Raw genomic sequence first — 20,389 nt, 5'->3', positions numbered from 1 at the left:
ATTTTACAGATCTTATTCTCTTCACTTTGGGGGCGGGCTTTCCTGTGCAAAATCGCATTTCTATTGGTCTGCTGGGTGTTCTGCAACCACTGTTTATTTGGACAAGAGGGAGCGTTTGTGGCAGGAATGTGATCTATAAAACATAGCCTTAAAAGAATATGATTCTTAAAACTCAATTTGAAAAAAGAAAAATAGAAGGTTAAAAAAAAAAAAAAATGTAATAAAAAAAAAATTAAATAGGAGCAAACAAAGTCACTCTCAAAACCTAATTTTGATGAAGACGTTTTTAAAAGTTTCATTACTGGATTGAATTTTTTCCCCCCATTTATAAAACGGGTTCTATGCTGCAACAATAATGGAACAAAATTCATGCCATAGTTCCTGGGATTCAATCATTGGTCTGATTTTCAAATCTCAAAATTTCCATTTGAATGGATTTACATCAAGACTTGTATCTAAAAATATATGCTAAATAGCACCCATAAAATAAACAGGTAGTAAATACACTTAAAAAGTAGCAGTTTTGTGATTTGAAGGAGATTTTCACTTATTCTATTGCTATGTTGTTTATAACAGTTAAATTATCTTTGTTAAACTGTCAAAAGGTTGGTTTTACCTCTCTTCTCAATCAAAGGAGGGCCAACCAACAAACGTTTTACTCCTCACTTAAACTGAAGCCATTTGTCCCTATTTTAATAGGGTCCAAGATCAAATTTATAACTTTTTTTGAAAGCCCTCCTAACTTTATACTCTAATTACTGTTTTAAAAATCATCTAAAGGAATTGTGCAGCATTTTTGCTCAAAATTCAGTTATATCAGTTATATTATATAAATGGTTTCCATTAAACTGCACTGTGAGCATGTAGTGACAGTTGACATTTCCTTGTATTTTGACGATGGCAGCGATCCCTCATTGCAAACATGCATGAAGGAACCTGCAGGAGCGTAACCTCCAGCATTGCACCTTGCATCTGTAAAAGGTTGTAAAGGTGTGTTTCCGGGAGTTGGGGTTTGTCGTTTCTAATCCAATTAGGATGCAGTCGATAGTTTGCGAGATTTTTCTTGAATAATTTTCTTCATTTGTTCATGGCTTTCCTCTTTTCTCTCCAACTCTAGCTGGCCACCATTGCTGACACCATAGAGCATGTGTTTCCTGTGCTGGGAGGGTTCCATGCCCTTAGGGGTGTCATCGACTCGGTAAACAAACTACTTTCTTTCCAAAAATAAAATCCAAATCCAAGAGAGGGAATTCACATATGCGGAGAAAATCACAAGAGTTACAATTAACAGCTCTTTTCCTAACTTTGTTTGTAATCAAATACACATTTTTGGAGTAGAGTCCAGACATTAGAGGCCACTTCAGCATAAGGTTCTCACAACATAGAAAGCTTCACTTTCAGGAACAAATCTTGTATCTTTAACTGATTACTTTTCAGGAAATTAAGGAACTTTAATTCTATGAGAAAGTGTTGCCATGTCAAAGTTGATGCAATTTGGTTAGCAATAGCTGTTAGCTTGTACGTGACTAAGTACTGGCTAAACATATAGGTACAAAGGGCTTCATCGACCCATGGGAAAGGTCTGGAGGATAGTTACACCCCGCCTTATATGACATTTAGTCGCTCAGCCATTATTGGTGGTACGCTATGAAGCAGCCACAGATGCCCTGGGGCACTCTGCAAGGATTCTGCCAAACACATCAAACTCAAGCCCCACATCAGAGACAGCAACTAATTTGGCTCAAGGAGCACAGGAAAAGTATCTGGTAGAGCTGAACCTACAACGGTCACCCCAAGGAGCAAAGGAACCATATCTCGAGGAGCCAAACCCTAAGGGCCACTTCTGCAAACACTGTAGTCAAATGTGCAATTTGTTTACTGAGACAAAGACAACCCTTTCTGAGCTGCATCAATAAGCACATAATCAGTCAAACAAGTTAGTTGATCCTATGATCCTAACAGGTAAGATGAACCAATATGGCAGGCAATGGCTTCACTTCAACCCCATACAACCAATGGGCAATCAGCAATCCAGTGAATAAATAGGGATCAGTATGGTCGGATCCAAGATGGCCGCCCTCTACTGGGCTGCCATACTTAAGGTGACCAGATTTCTGAAATCAAATCTGGGGACATTTCTTGCTCGTGGATAAAAATCAATACATCTTATCGAGATGAAATTAGGAAACGGGGACAGTAATGGTTTCATATATTTTTACGTATTTATTAATATTTAAACAACAAAAATCAAGTGTAAAAGCCAGGAATGTGCCTTTCCAAACGTTTAGTATATCCTAAGATTAATAACATGAATAGTGTTATTAGTAGAAAACTAGAACTGTGTCTCTGGGTTGGGGCAAAGTGGTGGGGGTGGGAGCGGAGGGGTCAAGGGTCATTAGCAGGGCTTTCCAATTTTGGAGGCCCAATGAGCTCTGCCGCCTCCTAAGGGGAGAGTGACATGAGGAAAAGAAATTTAGAAAAGTAAATACAAACATTTATTCCATGCCTGTGGCTGTCTGTTGAGACAGAGTTTCCCCACCTCTTCAAAAAAGTGCAACAAATACTTATTCTGTTTACATCTACTTTACATACCTATAAGAAATATTTTTTTTCTTCATTAACATAAAAAAAACAAGTAGTAGTCAAGCCTGCAGGTAAAGGTTCATATATGTTTCTTACTGTCACCTAGCCAGATCAATTAAATTTAGTTTATTTATATAGCGCCAAATTCACAACACATGTCATCTCAAGGCCCTTTACAGTTCAACCAGATCATACAGTCAAATCGATACAAAGTTTTCTATCTAAGGAAAACCAGTTGATTGCATCGACTCATTGACTCTTCAGCAATCCCTCACACTAAGCATGCTTGTAGCGACAGTGGAGAGGAAAAACTCCCTTTGAAAAGGAAGAAACCTCCAGCAGAACCAGGCTCAGTGTGAGCGGCCATCTGCTGAGGCCGACTGGGGTTCAAGGAGACAGAAGCAGAGATACAAAAAGCAGCTGTATAAGGCGGCCCGGTCCAGGAAACACACAGCCAGGCAGACGAGCTCCGAGCCAGCTACCATGCCAGAGGACGAAGAGAGCACATCCAGTTAGTCACAGTCAGAGAAACAGGACTACACTGGAAAACAGGCCGATCTCCAACATCTATAAACAAGGGTGTTGATGGCAGCAGCACAGCTGATGTTTCTTTCCAGGATGGAGTCACAGCCAAACAGGAACAGACGAGGCAAAGCTACTCTGAGGAAAAGCAGAGAGAGCAGAACGTTAGAGATTGAACTAACAGATTCTGCAGAGTGGGAGAATAGAGATAGAATGAAGCAGAATGATGAAAAAGGGGTCCCTATGTCCTCCAGCAGTCTAAGCCTATAGCAGCAGAACTATAGAGATAGATCAGGATAACCTGAGCCACTCTAACTAGAAGCTTTATCAAAAAGGAAAGTTTTAAGCCTAGCCTTAAAAGTAGACAGGGTGTCTGCCTCACGGACTAAAACTGGTAGTTGGTTCCCCATCAGGGGCCTGTGTGTCTCAAAGTAGCAGGTTCATTTTTCCTACTAACCTGAGTATACAGCCACTCTGTGTTCCACAGCATACTTTGCACACTACATCACTCAATATGTTAGTTTATCACTCAAATCATGTCAACGCTTTATCACTTGAACTTTCTTAATACATATTATACATTTTAAATGTTTGAAACAGAAATATTAACTGAACAGGGTCTGAGGCAGTGGCCCTGGTAATTTGGGTAAAATAATATAAGAGAAGACATAGCAAGTAAAAAGCAAAATAACCTTTTTAATGTCTTAAACAAGTTTAACCATTGAACAGCAGAATAGGCTTAACATCAACACAATGTATATAATCCAAGAATAGTCCATATTTATAAACAGCAATAACATATACATATATAATTTCCTTCTTTTCACAGCTTCTGTATTGTGCATTAAGGCTTCCTCTTATGTTTCCTGCTCTCTGCTTTACTCCTCAAAGTAAATTTTTCTCCCTTCTTGTCAACCGTTTTTTCTATCAGAGTTCCTAGTTTCCTCCTCTCTCATTCAATCTCCTTTCTGTCTTTCTATCTTCTTCCTCACTCCTCCAGCATCAATCTTACATTATTCTAAAACAGAGACATTATATAATCAAAATCACCTCCAAAAAAATTAGGATGTGCAACATGAAAACTTATTATTATTAATATCTCATCTAAATACTAAAAATGCTAATTACCACAATATTAGGAGCTACAAGCAAAAACCACATAATAAATGGCCATTAAACAGGTGGTTATCTCCATCATTCTCAAATCATGTAGATCTTGTCTTATTCAGTTCTCCTGTTACTGACTCCTATTTTTTCACAAGGAACTTTCATATATATCCAAACTGAGCAGAAAAAAAGCACACCAAAAACTGGAAGTCTATGCTCATAAATCACAACCATAAATCATCAAAACAAATTGAAATAACTCTACTTATAATAACTATCTGAAATATAAACTAAAGGTCACCTATCCATTCTAAATCATCTTTATACAAACCCTTGTTGATCCCTGGAGAACCAGTGTACAGCGTATTAGCGCCTTACAAGGAGTTTTCAATCATTTTGCTACATTTTAACCCAGCGTCTTTTACTCATGCTCAACTCGTGGTCTTGTCTTACTTTTTATTACTGTTTTAACCTGGACACAAACCAAACATTTATCACAAGATCAGGCCGATCAGAATAAAATTAATTGATTAACACACTTACCATCACTCAGCGTAGCTCCCCATCAGTTGCCACAGGTTGTAAAAAACGAACTTCCACTTCTTCTTCTTCTTCTGTTTTAAAAGTGATGCGCTCTTCTTCCTCTTTGTCTTTTAATGGCAGCTGACATCCAAAAGGATCATTACCGCCCTTATTGTGGTGCGCTCTGTTCCTTATCTTTATGTTATCAGCAGCGCAACCAGCTACCGTAATACCTATTTTTGCGCGCAACAGCTCTACTGTAATAACAGTCTACACGCAACATTTTTCGCCTCGGTAAAATCGGGGACATTTCCGGGGACAGCTTTAGCCGGGGACAGGTGGTCCAAAACGGGGACAGTCCCCGGAAATCGGGGACGTCTGGTCACCCTAGCCATACTGGTATCAGTATCGGTGCAACACTAATTAAACCATCACACTGTTACTAACCTGGGGTTTGGCTAGTTAGCTCACTCACATATGACGACCTTATGCTTTAAATTACCTGGTTTATTCTCTCCAATGTATAGAAACACATCTTATTCATACATTTTGGAGGTCTACAAATATAATATCTATGGTGACACTGAGCTGATCTGGTACCCATACCTGAAAGGGTGCTAGCATTAGCCTAGCTTGCTAACACCATGCCTGTCTTGCTAATAATCAATTCAACAGTTGGTGGGAAGCAAGTTTTTTTTTTTTTTTTGGGGGGGGGGGGAGAACTTTTACCTTTTGTGTAAGACACCAGGAAACCATGATTAAAAAAAAAATAACATGACTAATTACTAATTTTGCAAATTTATTTTCTCCTAAAAGTGATTTAACACCAATTAAGTTCATTTCAGAAGCATTTTATTTCTAAAATACCTGATGCTTGAAGCACCAAACAGTTGCTCTTATTTTAGTGACATTTTTGATAGCACTTCATTATGTCCATTAAGTTTTACCAAATAACTTGTTCATTTTTTTTTTTTTTTTTTTTTTTTTTTGCAGATTATCAAGAAATCCTGTATTGAAATTTTGGCAGCAGAACCTTCGAGTGTGTGTGCAGGAGGTGGGTAACTGAGAGTATCACAGACACACAGTGAATGGTCTCTCTGAGTCATTGAATCATCTTTGAATCAGTCTGGGAACTGGGTTCATTTAATCAGGAAGCAGTTTGGTTTGGCTTCATTTTTTTATGACTATCCCAGACTGGAGAAGACCACATGCAGCCTGGCAGGTCACTTACCGGAAATCTGCTTAGACTGGGTGCTAATGTCACCGGGGCGAATTAAAGGGAACAACCGTGAGAACGGAGCTGCAGTTAAAGGAGATTAACTAGAAATGAAATATACTGCAGATATTTTTCGGCATAGAACCACTGGAGAGACAGAGGTTATGACTTTTTTAAGGGTAAAAGCAGAGGAGCTGTCTGCTTTTTAAATTTATTGCTTTTTATTTAATGAAACAAGGAACAATTTAACCACTTAGAATTAGACCAGGATATTTATTTTCATTTCCTTCCCTAAATGTCAGCTTCCCTTAATAATAGAACCCTGATCTGTGCCTCCTTTTATGCATGATATTTTTACAGGCTTCCCTTCATTCAGATCCTTCTTCCTTCAGTTTAATTGCTTAGATTGATAAAAAAAAAAGAAAAGAAAGTTCAATGTGTACCAGGATGATTTAGATTCTTCTATTACCAACAGGTAAATGCTCAATTTTTTGAAGGCCTTGCATTTAATTTTAATATATATATTTTTAGATATTCTTTTGAAATATAATTAGTTTTTTTACTACTTCTAAAAACAAAGCAAGGGTCTAGTTTGTACACGTCCTCACCTCGGAGTCTCCTCTGAAGATAATCCCACCCAGCAAAAGTTGGTTGAAAAGACGACATGATTTACGTCCAAACGACGTCTAGATTTGGTTGAAAAATGAAAGGTGAAAAACTGTAAGTGGGACAAAAGCAGACCAAACGAACACAGCCCAATTTTCAACAACTATTCACGGAATATTACAAGATTATGAAGGACCGACCGGATTTAGCCTGAAATCCTTCGCCTAAATGACGTCTGGTGTTTAGGAGAAAACAACATTGATCAACCCATTTAATGGATATATTATTAAAAACCATCAATTTATTTAAACAGCACTAATGCTCACAGCTTTATCATCAAGACCTCAAATGAAAATCTTGTGATTTATTTGGAAAATATAGCTGTTAGTTTATTTTATTCAGATTTACCATAAGATGTTTTTGGCGCCTATCAGTTTTCAGCCACCCCTCGGTGAACATTGGCCCCCTTCCTGATCACCCCTATTAAACTTTTCTGGGACCGCCACTGTTCAGTCACCATGCTAATGTGCCCACCTATGGAAATCCCTTAGCCATCCCTTGGCCACCGCAGTAAAAATGTCCTAGAACCGCCTCTGCATGACATTTAGGTGGAAACACAGTTATAGCCTCAACCGGCACAAAGGGGTAACTTTAAAGCCGTATTTACTTCATTCATACCGTATTTATGGTGGAAAACAATTATTTAGACATGGCTAATATATATATATAAGATATATTTGAGTATATTTGTGACATGTTTCATACTTAGAGATTATGGAGCAAATTCTGTTCCATAACTGTTTTTAGCTAAACACAATATAAATAAAAATGCTTTATCTTTAAAGATATATTTTTGCAATTTTTTTCATATTTTCTTTTAAATATTTACATTTTACAAGAGCTTGTTTTACAGATTTCCCTTTTCCAGATTGAAGTTCAAATTAGATTTAACTCAATCTGAGAACTTGAATGTTAAAAAATAATAAAAAAATTGAGAATATAAAATCTTTGAAAATCATTGGAAAAAAAATTGGAAAAATTAACAAATGAAACAGAAATTTGAAAATGAAAGATTTAAAACCACAAATTCTCAAACCTTTTTTGGGGTAAAATGTTTTTCAAACATTTATTTTTGGATTGCTTTTTAATACTATATTTCAACATACAATATATATATATATATATATATATATATATATATATATATATATATATATATATTTTTTTTTTTTTTTCTTTCATTTACAAAACTAAAACCTTGCTGACAATAATAATGGAACAAAATCCATGCAATAAAACTTGTGATGTGTTGTGCTACCAGAGACATTTCAAGTTGTGGTCAGAGGAAACGGATTTCTCCACGCAAGAAACATCGACCAGGTGCTCTGCAGCTTCAAGATCAACGATACTGTCACAGTTAGTGAGTAAACCATCTCCAGAGATCAGTTCATATATTTCTATATATTTGGAATTGGAAAGAAGTATAGTTGAAATGAACTAAATTGGTCTAAGTTGAACCAATTCTACTTTTTTACTCTTCATTTAGGTGTTTAACTTTTAGTTTCATTCCAAATATTGAAAGGATTTTATCAATATTTTATGTAACAGGTTTTTTATATTGGTTTAACAATAAAGTAAACAAACTGTGACATGCATTTTTATTCAACCACTTTTACTCTGTTCCCCCTAAATAAAATACAAGAGGTCAGGGAATTCTAATTTGGAGGCTCAGTGGCAAATCTACCGAGCCATCTACCGAGTTTTCCTTATTTCAGCTTTTTATCAGTGTCTTTCTAGTTGTAATGGAAAAATAACCTTACCAGGGTGTGAATGCTTTTACTTTAATTATATCTTGTTTTTCTTTTTTTAATGTGCTTTAGATGAAAAGCCTGCTGGTGTAGAAGACACATTCTTACTGTGTCCGGCTCCTGTCATCGATGAGGTTGGAAAGTAGGTGTCTTCTATGTTTTCTTAGGGGGTTGCTTGGAAACAAGCGGTTCAAACGCCTTCAGGAACTAGAAATGTTGTCATTACATCATCCATATCCCATCTTTTCACTATTGCTTTTAAAGAATGACATACTTCGCTGATTTAAGCTATTTATGTCACCCCTCGAATCTTTTTGAAGAAATTATAAAATGGATAAATTTGCACTGTGTTTTCTTCTCTTGTTGGACCCTGGTTCAGAAAGTGTTAAATACAGAAGGAGGTGACCTCAAACAGCATGGCTTGGATTAAAGCAGATAAATGTGTTTAAATGGCCTAGTCATGTAGTTTCTATGTGAGCAAACAGGTAGAAAGAGATCTTAAAACACTGACAGGGGCATTTTTTGCTTCCGCTTCACAGCTGCGCTTCTTTCTGCTGCTCCGTCACACCAAACCCCCATCAAAACATGCAGCAATTCACAGTCATAATGTGACAAAGTGTTAAAATATTGCACAGGAATAAACATTTGCGATGGCTCTGTCCAGTCTGTGTCCTTCAGCAACCAGATTTGCTCCTATATCACATCTCTGCGCTCTTATTTAAATCAGAACCATGTTCCAACATCAACACTCTGCAAACCTCCCTGAATCAAGTCTTTATGGGGGGAAAAGTGCTCGGGGCCACAGAATACGTGGCTGAATGTATGGCGTTAAAAGCTTCATAAACACAGAGGGGGGCCAGAGGGGAAGGTCAGGAGACCGGTCTCTCTCTCCCTCTCTATTCGCCTCTTTAATTATGTTACAATTTCCTCATATTTGTCGGCCCTACAGCGGTTGGAATGAACTGAATCCATGCCTCACGCTACCATTGAGCTGCAGGCGGGAAACATTTGAAGACTGTGCCAATATGTTGGACTTTCAATGCGAATTAGCAATTTTTTCTCTTCACTGTCTTCTTTTATGGTCTCTGCTACATATGAACCCCCACCCCCCCCATCCGTCATTTTATTCTCTCTCAGCAGACTTGGTCTGGGCTGGATGATCAAAGCCAGCCAGGTCTTTCATGTGTCCGACCACATGTGTTTATAGCATGCAACATTTGAAGTGTGTGCTGTAGAAACCAGAGCTATAGGTGTTCTCTGGTCATCTTAAGGGAACCGCTTTACTTGATGTTTAAACTGGATTATTTAGTAACTTTAAAAAAAAAGGCACTAATAATGGATCCTGAGTTTGAAACCAAAGAAAGAAAACAATTTTAACCACATTGAGAAATTGAATAAAAAAACTTTTATCCAATTTCTGACAATGCTTTGCTTCCATTACTGTTCAATTCAATCCAATCCAGCTTTATAAATAAAGCACTGTAATATTTCTCAAAGGACCAAAGTGCTGTACAGTGAAACAACATAACACCATTACACAGACTCAAAAAACAATACAAGCATAAAAGACTAATTTAAAATCAGAACGATAAAATCTATAATATAATAAAATAAAAGTAATTTAAAATCATCTATCACAGACTAAAATCAACATCTAACACAGTTTTTAAGAGCGATTTAAAAAGAAGTAGACAATTGAATTTGCAATGGAAGGTGGTTCCACAGAGAAAGCAGGATGGCCCCTAAGCTTCCATTTAGTGTTTGGTACCTGAAGAAGCAGCTGATTGGCTGATCTGAGTGAACAGGAGGGAGGGTGCATAAAGGTGCAGCAACTCAGAAAGATAAGATGGAGAGACTTAAAAACAAATAAAAGAACTTTAAAATGAATCTTAAAATGTACAGCGAGCCATAAGGCTAAAATATGGGTAATTTACGAGTGCCAGATAAAATATGTGCTGCTGCCCTAACCCCCAAATAAAGTGTCACAGTAATCCAGCCGGGCAGTGATAAAGGCATGGATTACTGTCTCTAAAAGATCTCTGGAGAGAATGGGCTTTATTTTGGCCAACTGCCTTAACTGAAAGAACATTTTATTCACAGTTGCCTTTATCTGGTGGTTGAATTTAAAATCAGCATGCATTAGAAAATGCTTTATTGGTTCAAAAGGGAATGTAAATGTTGTAGCTCATAGCTGTTTTTGATGCCATCTGTTGTTCATAAACACTCCCAACCACCTTTCTCGAGTTTTCCAGCCTGCTTTAAATCTCTGCCTGCTCGTATAGTGAGGCAGCCTGGCTGAGAGCGAAGCCACATTTCAGTAAAACACATACTACTGCACTGCTAATATACTGGCTGGGTCAATTTCTTCTAACTTATTTCCTAAAGATTTCATTTTCCCATAATGATTGATGGAAGAAATGCTTGAATTTCCTGCTCTTCTCTCTTCACCTCCCAACTCAAATGAGTAATGCTGCCTCTGCCTCTAAAGCCGGGCATACACTGTAAGATTTCTTTTGCCCTTTTCAAGACGATTTTCCAGTCGTGCGAGAATTTTTTCGATCAAGCCGAGTTCCAGCCTGATCATGCATCCTGTAGTCTATAGGGTGGTAAGAGGCGATCTGCCTCTTATGACCACCTCCCTATCAGGAATCATAAGGTCAGGAGAAAATCAAAGATGTGTGAAATTCATCCTCTGCACCTCCTTTTCATCTCAGCTCGTGGAAGGAGTTGGAGTATTATTTTAGTTTTTCAGATGTTGATGAGCTGCTTCCAGGTGTAAGAAACATAACTTGCTGTGGTTGCTATGGTTGCTAGTAATAACAAAAGTCCAAAAATGGAAAGTTGGCTGCAAAAATCCTTCAAGCTGCAAATCATCCAACACAAGAGGCACAAGACATAGGACAAAAGATCCACAAAGATAAAAACAAAAGTTCTATTTAAAAAAAGATTATCAAAATATAGCTAGCAGAGCTTCTCCACCAGGCAGTCACCTTTAGCAAAAACAATTATAAACTCCTTATTAGATTAAAGTATGAAAGAGTGGGAAAGCGCTTGAGGAAGAATGGTGGAGATCTCATGGTCAGGGGATGATCCCATGGAGCTGCTTTTTCTTTTCCTCAGGTTCATGTCAGGAATCTTTTGCTGAAAGATCCAGCTAGAACCTAAAAACAAAAGTCTGCAGGACTTTGTCCTGCAAAGAGGAATGATAAAAGATTCCTCTCTCTTTGTAAAATGTTGTCAAAGTCATTCCAAATAAATTTTAAAAAATCCACTGGACTTTGTTTCCAAGTTTGAAGACGTTTCGCTTCCATCCAGGAAGATTTTTCAATTCAAAATGTCAGAAATAGTGTTGAGTTCCAGGTTTTATACAGTAGCCCAACAAAGCCTTGTTTTTGTTTAGAAAACATGCAAATAGAAACGGATGAACGGGTCCAGCCCTTTGGAATGGCAGTCGTTTGGCTTCTTTTGTTAGCCTGCAATGCCCCATACCTGTCTATGTCTCTGGAAGGGGGTCGTTAGAGGGAATTGTTGGCCTGGCTGAATAGGTGAGGTCTTCTGTTCTCCTGTAAAGTGGTTGGGGCTGCGATGGTAGCGGGAAGGAATTAACTCTATCGCTGCATTGGAGGTTTTTGTAAAGCTGAAATCTGAGCCCCCCCCCCCCCCCCCCCCCCCCCCCTGTTTAAGGTTGTTTTTTCTTTCTGAGCATAGATGGCTTCCTTCATGCCCCTCTCAAACCACTTATCCTCTTTGTCCAAAATGTGAACATTCTGGTCCTCAAAAGAATGTCCGCTGTCCATAAGAAGTAGATATTCTTCAGAGTCTTGTCCCAAAGCCAAAACAAGGCTGTTTAGGTCCACTCTATAAAGCTTTGAACTCCACACTATTTCTGGACATTTTGTTTTTTTTTTTTTTTTTGGGAATGACTATGACCTGAATGAGCACGTTGTCAGAGACAGCACGTAAGACTTACAACATGTAAGATTTTTGTTGCCATTGTTCGTGGGTAAAAACAACAAACAAAACAAAAACAACAAGTTTCAGTGTAGATGAATGCCACAAAGTGCATGGTACTAAAAGGTTTTTCCACACTTTGCTCCATGGATGAGAATGGTGCTGTATATGTTAAGTTACAAAAGTCATTTTGGAGGCCTTGGGGGGATTGGGTGTGAAATAGAGGTTATGGTTAAGTCGGCCACAGTATTTAGAGGTAAATGAAAAAACAGTGCTGGGTCAGCTGTTGCAGAGAGATCTGCCAACTTGTCTGTTTTACTTCCTTGTTCAACAGCTGTCTGTGACCATGCTCCCTACCTCTTTCCTGTTTGTTTTTATTTCTCATCCAGAACCTTTAATTCTGAAGTTTTCTCTGGATAATCTGTCTTCTCTGGGAATTTTCCTTTCTGTAATGGACTTCTGACCTCCAGGGTTTCACCGTAACTCTGACCTTTCGCTTTAATTTAACCAGCAGACTCAGGGAACAGGAGCCTCCTTAACACTAGGATCTGTGAAGGAAGAATGATTATCTGTCCTCTTCTCGTTTACCTTTGTGGACGCAGACATAGATTGGAGAAAGGTTCATCTTTCAAATGGGCTTCTTTCTCTTCACCCCATTGAGTCGCTGCTTTAATCCCCATTTCTAGGAACAGAACCACAAGAAGCCCCAGAGAAGGGGCGGTTCTCAGAATTGTTTTCCACAAATCGGAGAAAGATGACTGAAGAGATGGGGGGGGGGGGTTGGTTGTTGGGCTACAGATGAGGTTAGAAGTGAGGCATGAACAGAAGTTTGTTTTGATAAGGGAGTCTGTTTGTAAGAAGAGGCATAACTGAAAGTTGGATAATGTCATAAGGTGGATATAATAAAATAAAAAAGCAACTTCAACAAACAAGTCTTTCCTTTTCTGTTTTCTAAACCATATGGGAGCTTTATGCCTTCATTGCTGGGTCATCCAGTTACTCCCAGCTTGTTTTTTTTAATTGTTTTTAAATGAAGTGGGAAATTAGGTTTCTCAGTTCATTTGGTTAAAGGCGACTGAATTCCGGTTTAAATGAAGCCTGTAAACACATTTAAGCCGATGATTTGTTGGACAACCTTTAACAATATAACCTAGTGGACATTTAGCAGTTTAGCAACTTCATAAGAGACAAAAGACTCTCATTCTGGAGGAAAATAAACTTCCGACGAGCGGATTAGTCATCGTAATTTGCTCTCAGGCTAAACGTCTGTCTCCTCCATCTCATTATTTATCCCTTGTGTTTTGTGGTTAAAACCCTTTGGTTACAATTACAGTCTCACCTCATAGTTAGCTTAGCGTGACACTTAGGTGACGTTATCCACTGCAAACCCAAGTTCAAATGACATCATTCTTTGAAAAGAAACCAATGCAATTAGACTTTTTACAGACGATATTGTGATTTTTACACACTAATGCCTTTTCATGTTTATTTGTTTAATCCTGTGTTAAGGGTGATTTTTCTCCAAGTAAGCATGAAGGACGGTCTTTCCTTCATCGGGAGCAACGTCCACATCACTACCACGGAGTGTGTAAGTAATCTTCAAAAAGATTGGTATTTCTTTCTCATATGTTTTTTTCCCACTTTGTAAACATGATTTGGTTTATTCTGAAACACAAATTGTTGTGTAATTTTGAAATGGAAAGGGGATCTGAAAAGTGTGGCTTGCATTGGTATTTTGCCCTCACGAGTTGGAACTTTGCGAACATCCTTTTTGCTGTGATTCTAGCTGGAAGGGTATTTCTCTACAGGTTTTGTGCTACATTTTTGGTAAAATGGCTCAGTTTCATTTGAGTTGATCTGCTAAACAAATCCCCATCCCCACAGGATGATGCTGCCTCTGCCATGGAAATGAAGTGTTAGGTTTCTGCTTTTTGTACACGTAGGAACAAAAAGTTCCCCCCCTTGCTGTCCTCTTCTTTCTCTGACTGTGACTAACTGGATGTGTTCTCTTCATCCTCTGACATGGGAGCTGGCTCGGAGCTCGTCTGTCTGGCTGTGTGTTTCCTGGACGGGGCCGCCTGTGGAGCTGGTTGACAGTTGTCTTTTGTATCTATGCTTCTTTTTCTATGTCTGCTTCTGTCTCCTTGAACCCCAGTCGGCCTCAGCAGATGGCCGCTCACACTGAGCCTGGTTCTGCTGGATGTTTCTTCCTGTTAAAAGGGAGTTTTTCCTCTCCACTGTCGCTACAAGCATGCTTAGTGTGAGGGAATGATTTCTAGTCAATGAGTCGATGGAATCAACTGGTTTTCCTTAGAAAGAAAACTTGGATCAATCTGACTGTATGATCTGGTGAACTGTAAAGTGCCTTGAGATGAAATGTGTTGTGAATTGGCGCTATAGAAATAAACTGAATCAACCAGAGCACCATCTTTCAGGTTACATATCCAAAAACAGGTTCAGTAGGAACATTTTTGTAGCAAAGTATGAGTGATTTCCCCCTCTTTTCCTTTCCTAGAAGTCGGATGTTTCACTCTGTGCAATGAACCATTTGTCCTTTCCATCCTCCCTTTCTCACTGTTGTTGTTAGTAGCAATGATCCCTCTAAAAAGAGCCTCTGGATGCTTCAGCAGAGCAGACACCAAAGGTCAAAGTAGCGACTTGAAGCCCATGAGATGTATTTACTTTCCAGAGGAAAGGGAAACGTCCCGTAACAGCGCTGACTGATACAGTACATCCCGTTTCCCAGAATTGTAGCTGCAGATCAAAACAGAGTATAAGCTCCATACTGGGACTTTTCTTTTATTACAACCATAAATTCATAGCGTTACAAGATTTAAGTCAGAATATTACAAGAGCAAATTGTAATAATATCAATGTCATAATATGATGAGTTGAAAATTTTGTTTTAATGAGACAAAGGCAGTGATAAAGTCATCAACCAAACAGTCTGATCCGACTAAGGGTGATGACAGCTCTTTACTTTACGAGTTACATTTAAATCAGCTTCTTCTTTATTAATATTACAGCATTATTCTCTTTATATTACAACTTAATGCTTGTAATGTTACAAATGCATTCTGCTAAAACTTCTGTAATATCCCAACTTTTTTTATTTATTCTTGTAATTAATTCAATTCAGTTCATTTCTATAGCGCCAATTCACAACACGTCATCTCAGGTCACTTTCCAGATCATCCAGTCAGATTGATTCTAAGTTTTCTATCTAAGGGAAACTAGCTGCTCTTCAGCAATCCCTTACACTAAGCATGCTTGTAGCGACAGTGGAGAGGAAAAACTCCCTTTTAACAGGAAGAAACCTCCAGCAGAACCAGGCTCAGTGTGAGCGGCCATCTGCTGAGGCCAACTGGGGTTCAAGGAGACAGAAGCAGACATAGAAAAAGAAGCATAGATACAAAAAGCAGCTGTAAAAGGCGGCCCGATCCAGGAAACACACAGCCAGGCAGACGAGCTCTGAGCCAGCTCCCATGTCAAAGGATGAAGAGAGCACATCCAGTTAGTCACAGTCAGAGAAACAGGACTACACTGGAAAACAGGCTGAGATCCAAAATCTAGAAACAAAGGTGTTGATGGCAGCAGCAGTTTAATTGAATTAAAGCCATTCAATTAAATGGCTTTAATCTTGTAGACCAAATATAACTTTATTTCTGTAAAATTTAGCATGTTACACGCTACTCATGTTACATTGTGTTTAAAAATATTAATTATGGCATGAAGAAAAGCATATATTTGTTGGAACTAATTTCCAGTTGTAGATAATGGTAGCGATCAGAGCAGTTTGGCTGCTCCAGGTTTTAACATGTTTGTTACTCAGCATATATATGCAGCCATTTAAGGTAGTTCACTAAAGTAAAACACTAATGGTGGTTCATAATGTACAGAAACGCAGCAGCCTCCATCCAACCAAGCAGAATTATTCCCTCTGTGGGTCCAAACTGCAGTTGGACTCCCCCTGATGATAGCTGGGGGATCAACTGAGCACATGTGATTCTCATCTGTGGTCGCTAATGAAAACCATGTTCTGCCCATGGAGGCCCGCCTCCAGACAAAGGGAAATGTTCACAGATGGGCATTTTAACAGACCTAAACCATTCAGATCAACCACAGTCAGCGAGACGAAGAATAGAGACGCTGCAGAGACGAGTCTGAGGCTGCAGGCCTCCATTTCTCTCAGAGCTTTGGAGTTTTGGAGAGCTTTACTGGTCCTGCTACCATCCCTGCTAGCAGGGGCAGAATAACCATTCAACATAACTAAGCAGTTACCTAGGGCAATTTCCTGGGAGCCCCATAAAACTGCTTTTACATATAAGGTTAATACAGCTATTACTTATTTGTCACATTGATTATGTTTTTGATAAAAATCCTTTTGCTAAAATGGCATTAGATTAGATTATTAAGTGTGTCTCCTGAGATGAGATGAGCAACTAGTGAGCATTAAACCATCGAAAGAGATTTCCCCCTATATTGATTGAAGTATTTAGTTACCATATTGAAGATGAGTCATTTTAGAATAAAGTTTTGAATTTCGTTTGTATTTGCTACAGACGTCCAGAAATCAATTATTTAGGGGGGGTTTTCTCTCATATTGAAGTGGAAAACATCAGGCTTTTGGGTGTTGTTTCTATGGAGACGGGCTCATATTTACTCCCAGCTATTATTTCATCCAAATGAAAAATGGAGAACAGATAAGCAGATCATGGCTTGTCTACAGTGAAAAGAAGGACTGGAATATTTACTTTTGCCTTTTTGGAAACACAGGAAGGAGCAATCAGAAACAACAAGAAAAGGGACAAGAAGAGAGGGACACAACCTAGAACAAATAATGGATGTCTATTCTATTAACATTTCTCTATCTGTAGAATGGGTCTGTTTTATGTGTTTTCTTCTCAGACGGCCCCCTGCCTTTCTTTGCCTAGGGCCCCAAATTTCCTAAATCCGCCCCTGCCTGCTCGTTCAGCAAGAGCTGCTCTGCATGAGTTTGGTTCTCAGTGAAGATGTTTGACACGTGTCACATTACTTTATTCACTCAACTTTCATCCTCTTAACTTATTTACTAATATTTACTTTATGGATTTACTTTGTCTTTTAGTATCTTACTGTTTCTCCTTTTTTCTTGCTCTGTTTTTCTTTCCTTCCTTCTATTATTCCTTTGAATTCTTAGTAACTTCTTTCCATCCTTACCTCCTTTCCTTTTAAATGTAATACTTTCCTAACTTCATTTATCTTCTTTCAATCTTTACTTTCTTTATTTCCAAATCCCTTTTCTCATCGCTGATGCATTATCATTGTCCTAAAAAACCTTTCTGCCTTTGCTACAAACTACTTTCTATTTTCAATTTTTCCTTTTTCCATCTCTCCTAAGTTGTCTCCTTTCTTCCATTCCTTCTTTTCCACTTTTCTCTCTTCCTTCATCGATTCCTTTTTTCCTTCTTAGTATTTTCTTTCCATTTTGCCTTTTTTTTTTCTGCTCCTTTCTGTCATCCTGCCTTTTTTCTTCACTAACTTCCTTCCTCAGCTGTTTTCCTTAAGGTAATCTTTTCTTGTTTCCTGATTAGTTTCCTTCTTTCATTTCTAACTTTTGGTTCTGACTTACATTCTAAGTCAGTGGCTTAGTTTTTCCTCCCTTCTCTTCATCTTTTAAGCCCCTGTCACACCTTGCTGATTTATCCTGCATATTACTGACATCCCAGAATCTCCTAAAATGCTGGAATACACTGAACTTTCTATGGATTTTTTCAATTTTGGGCATAGAGTACATAGAGTATTGATTACGAGTCCAGAACTTCTTTCCAACGACAGCCTAACTTATGCATAACGCACAGCAGCGTAATGCCCGGGAAATGATGAACAAGCCAGCGTCCTGATTGGGGCAGCGATGCACCTGGAGGCGCCCGGCCTGCATACGAAGATTACTTTGATCACGATATTACTATTACGAAAGAGTATTAGGGCCAGGCCTGAGATTTTTTTTTCCTTCTAATTCAAGAATAAAGTCGTAAAATTACGAAAATAAATTAGTAAAATTACAAGAATAAATTCGTAAAGTTCTGAAAATAAAGGCGTAAAATTATGACATTAAAGTAAAAAAATCACCAGAATAAAGTCGTAATATTAAGAGAATAAAGTCCTAAAATTCCGAGAAACTTGTTGTGTTTCACGACAACTCCTACAAGAAGCCCTTTCTTCCCTAAAATGAGTAAGGTCGAGCATCCTGTGAAGTTATACTTTGGCTCTGGTTTGACAAATAAGAAAATCTTTTAGCAGCAGCATCAAACTGGGCAGGATGTCAAAGTGGTTGCTGATTGGTGGAGCTGGTCGGCCGTCATATGCTGGGCGGAGCTCCAAGCTTTCCTTCTTGTCGTGTGAAGACTTAATTCTTTGACTTTATTCTCGTAATTTTATGATTTTATTCTCGTAATAGAAGAAAAAATAATTCTCTAGCCTGGCCCCAATACTCCATCGTATAACATAGCTGCTGTTTACTGCCTGCTCCCCAAAAGAAAAGAATAAAGAAAAAGAAAGAAAGAAAGTTTTTGGTGGCATCAGATTCAGCGTCATGTCTGCTAGGAAGTTTGTTGGTGGTGGGCGTGAACGCAGGGAGGATCCATCACCCTCACCTTCTGGCTCACTCTGATGGGGATGAATTCTAGAGGAGAACTGATGGTTTCCTCCTGTGAACCCCCTTTATACCAAAACGCTGCCAATACGCCATTATACAGTAGCTGGAAGCTAGAAACGCGTTCAGCGCTCGTCTGGAACACGTCAGATACGTTGATATGCGTTGGAGAGAAGTTCTAGATAAGTTATGCAGAAGTTAGTCAAAGGTTTAGGATAAGCTGGACGCCACGACTGATGAGGAACTGACACCGAATAAATGTCAACCATCAGATAACTGACGTGGAACTGATGGCCCACGTATGGCAGATGCCGGCATACGGCGGGACCCTGTTTACCAGCCTATTCCAGCATTTTTGCCAGATTTTTCGTAGGTCGCTACGCTGATCTAAATGGCCAAGGGGTGACAGATGCTACTGTAGCATAACGGCTCCTGTCTTGTGTGTCTATCATCCAGTTTGACGGCACCATACTCCTGATAACGTTGCTGGTGTTGTTCCTCCTGCTGGCCCTCCTCTTTATGTGGTGGTTCTGGCCTCTGTGCTGCACCGTGGTAAGAAACTCAGACCCAAACGCCGTTACTCAGGCGGATTGAATGTCGTTATAAAGATCCTTTCATGTCTCCAAACTGTCTGCAGGTGATCAAGGAGCCGCCTCCCCCTCCTCCTCCTGAGCCCGTGAGTCCAAACTTGTGCACACGTATCTATAATATTCACGGAATGCTGCTATTACAACTTTCTTCTGATAATATTATGACTTTATTTTGGCAATGTTACAGATTTATTATTTATTAGGCCCGAGCAGCGACAGCGCTGCTGCGAGAGCCTATTGTAGCCTATTGTATCTGTAGTGTTTATTAGGCCCGAGCAGCTCACCGCTGCGAGAGCCTATTGTTCCTGTACCGTTTATTCTTCTTTTTCTTTTTCTTATTTTTCTCCGCTTAAAAGAAACAGCTTTTTGGAGGCTTTAACATGTCCAAAAACTCACCAAACTTGGCAGTAAATTGTCCCCCTAGTGAAATTTACGTATGATAATGGAATCCAAAATGGGCGTGGCCAAATGGCTCTACAGCGCCCCCTAACGTGAGTTGGGGAAAACCGTAAGTCACAGAGATTTGAGATTTTGCAGGTGCATAGATCTCACCAAATCATGAAAAAAGTTACATTATGGGTATGCTCTAAAACCTACAGGATGTCGGCCATTTTGGCTCAAAGGCCGATTTTTGGCACTTTTTCAATTTTGTTGACGTCGAACTTTCGCGAACTCCTCCTAGGGACGGTGAGCCATCGGCTTCAAACTTGGCATGTATGCAGATAAGGCATGTGAGATCCAAACTTATCAAACTTTTTGAGTTTTCCAGCATTTTAAAGGGGTGTGGCCAGGCCTCGAAGTTGGCGTACTCGCCAACATTTTCAAAATGCAATAACTTTTACATATGAAA

At 38.9% G+C, this 20,389-nt stretch overlaps 1 protein-coding gene across 1 annotated transcript in view; it reads left to right on the top strand.

Moving 5' to 3' along the window:
- Positions 1-19,647, top strand: part of LOC119771307 (anthrax toxin receptor 1-like) — a gene marked incomplete at its 3' end in the record, with an annotated part of 45,919 nt that extends 26,272 nt beyond the window's left edge. The window contains exons 8-14 of the mRNA XM_038267175.1: positions 1,118-1,198; positions 5,728-5,788; positions 7,878-7,976; positions 8,437-8,506; positions 13,825-13,903; positions 19,406-19,501; positions 19,587-19,647. Coding sequence (XP_038123103.1) covers positions 1,118-1,198; positions 5,728-5,788; positions 7,878-7,976; positions 8,437-8,506; positions 13,825-13,903; positions 19,406-19,501; positions 19,587-19,647 — 547 coding nt within the window. The remainder of the gene's footprint in view (positions 1-1,117; positions 1,199-5,727; positions 5,789-7,877; positions 7,977-8,436; positions 8,507-13,824; positions 13,904-19,405; positions 19,502-19,586) is intronic.
- Between the last annotated feature and the right edge of the window lie 742 nt (positions 19,648-20,389).

This window comes from Cyprinodon tularosa, unplaced genomic scaffold (genome assembly GCF_016077235.1).
Source record: "Cyprinodon tularosa strain WSP-4 unplaced genomic scaffold, ASM1607723v1 ctg664, whole genome shotgun sequence".
Lineage (NCBI taxonomy): Eukaryota > Metazoa > Chordata > Actinopteri > Cyprinodontiformes > Cyprinodontidae > Cyprinodon > Cyprinodon tularosa.
This window is presented reverse-complemented; position numbering and strand designations above follow the sequence as displayed.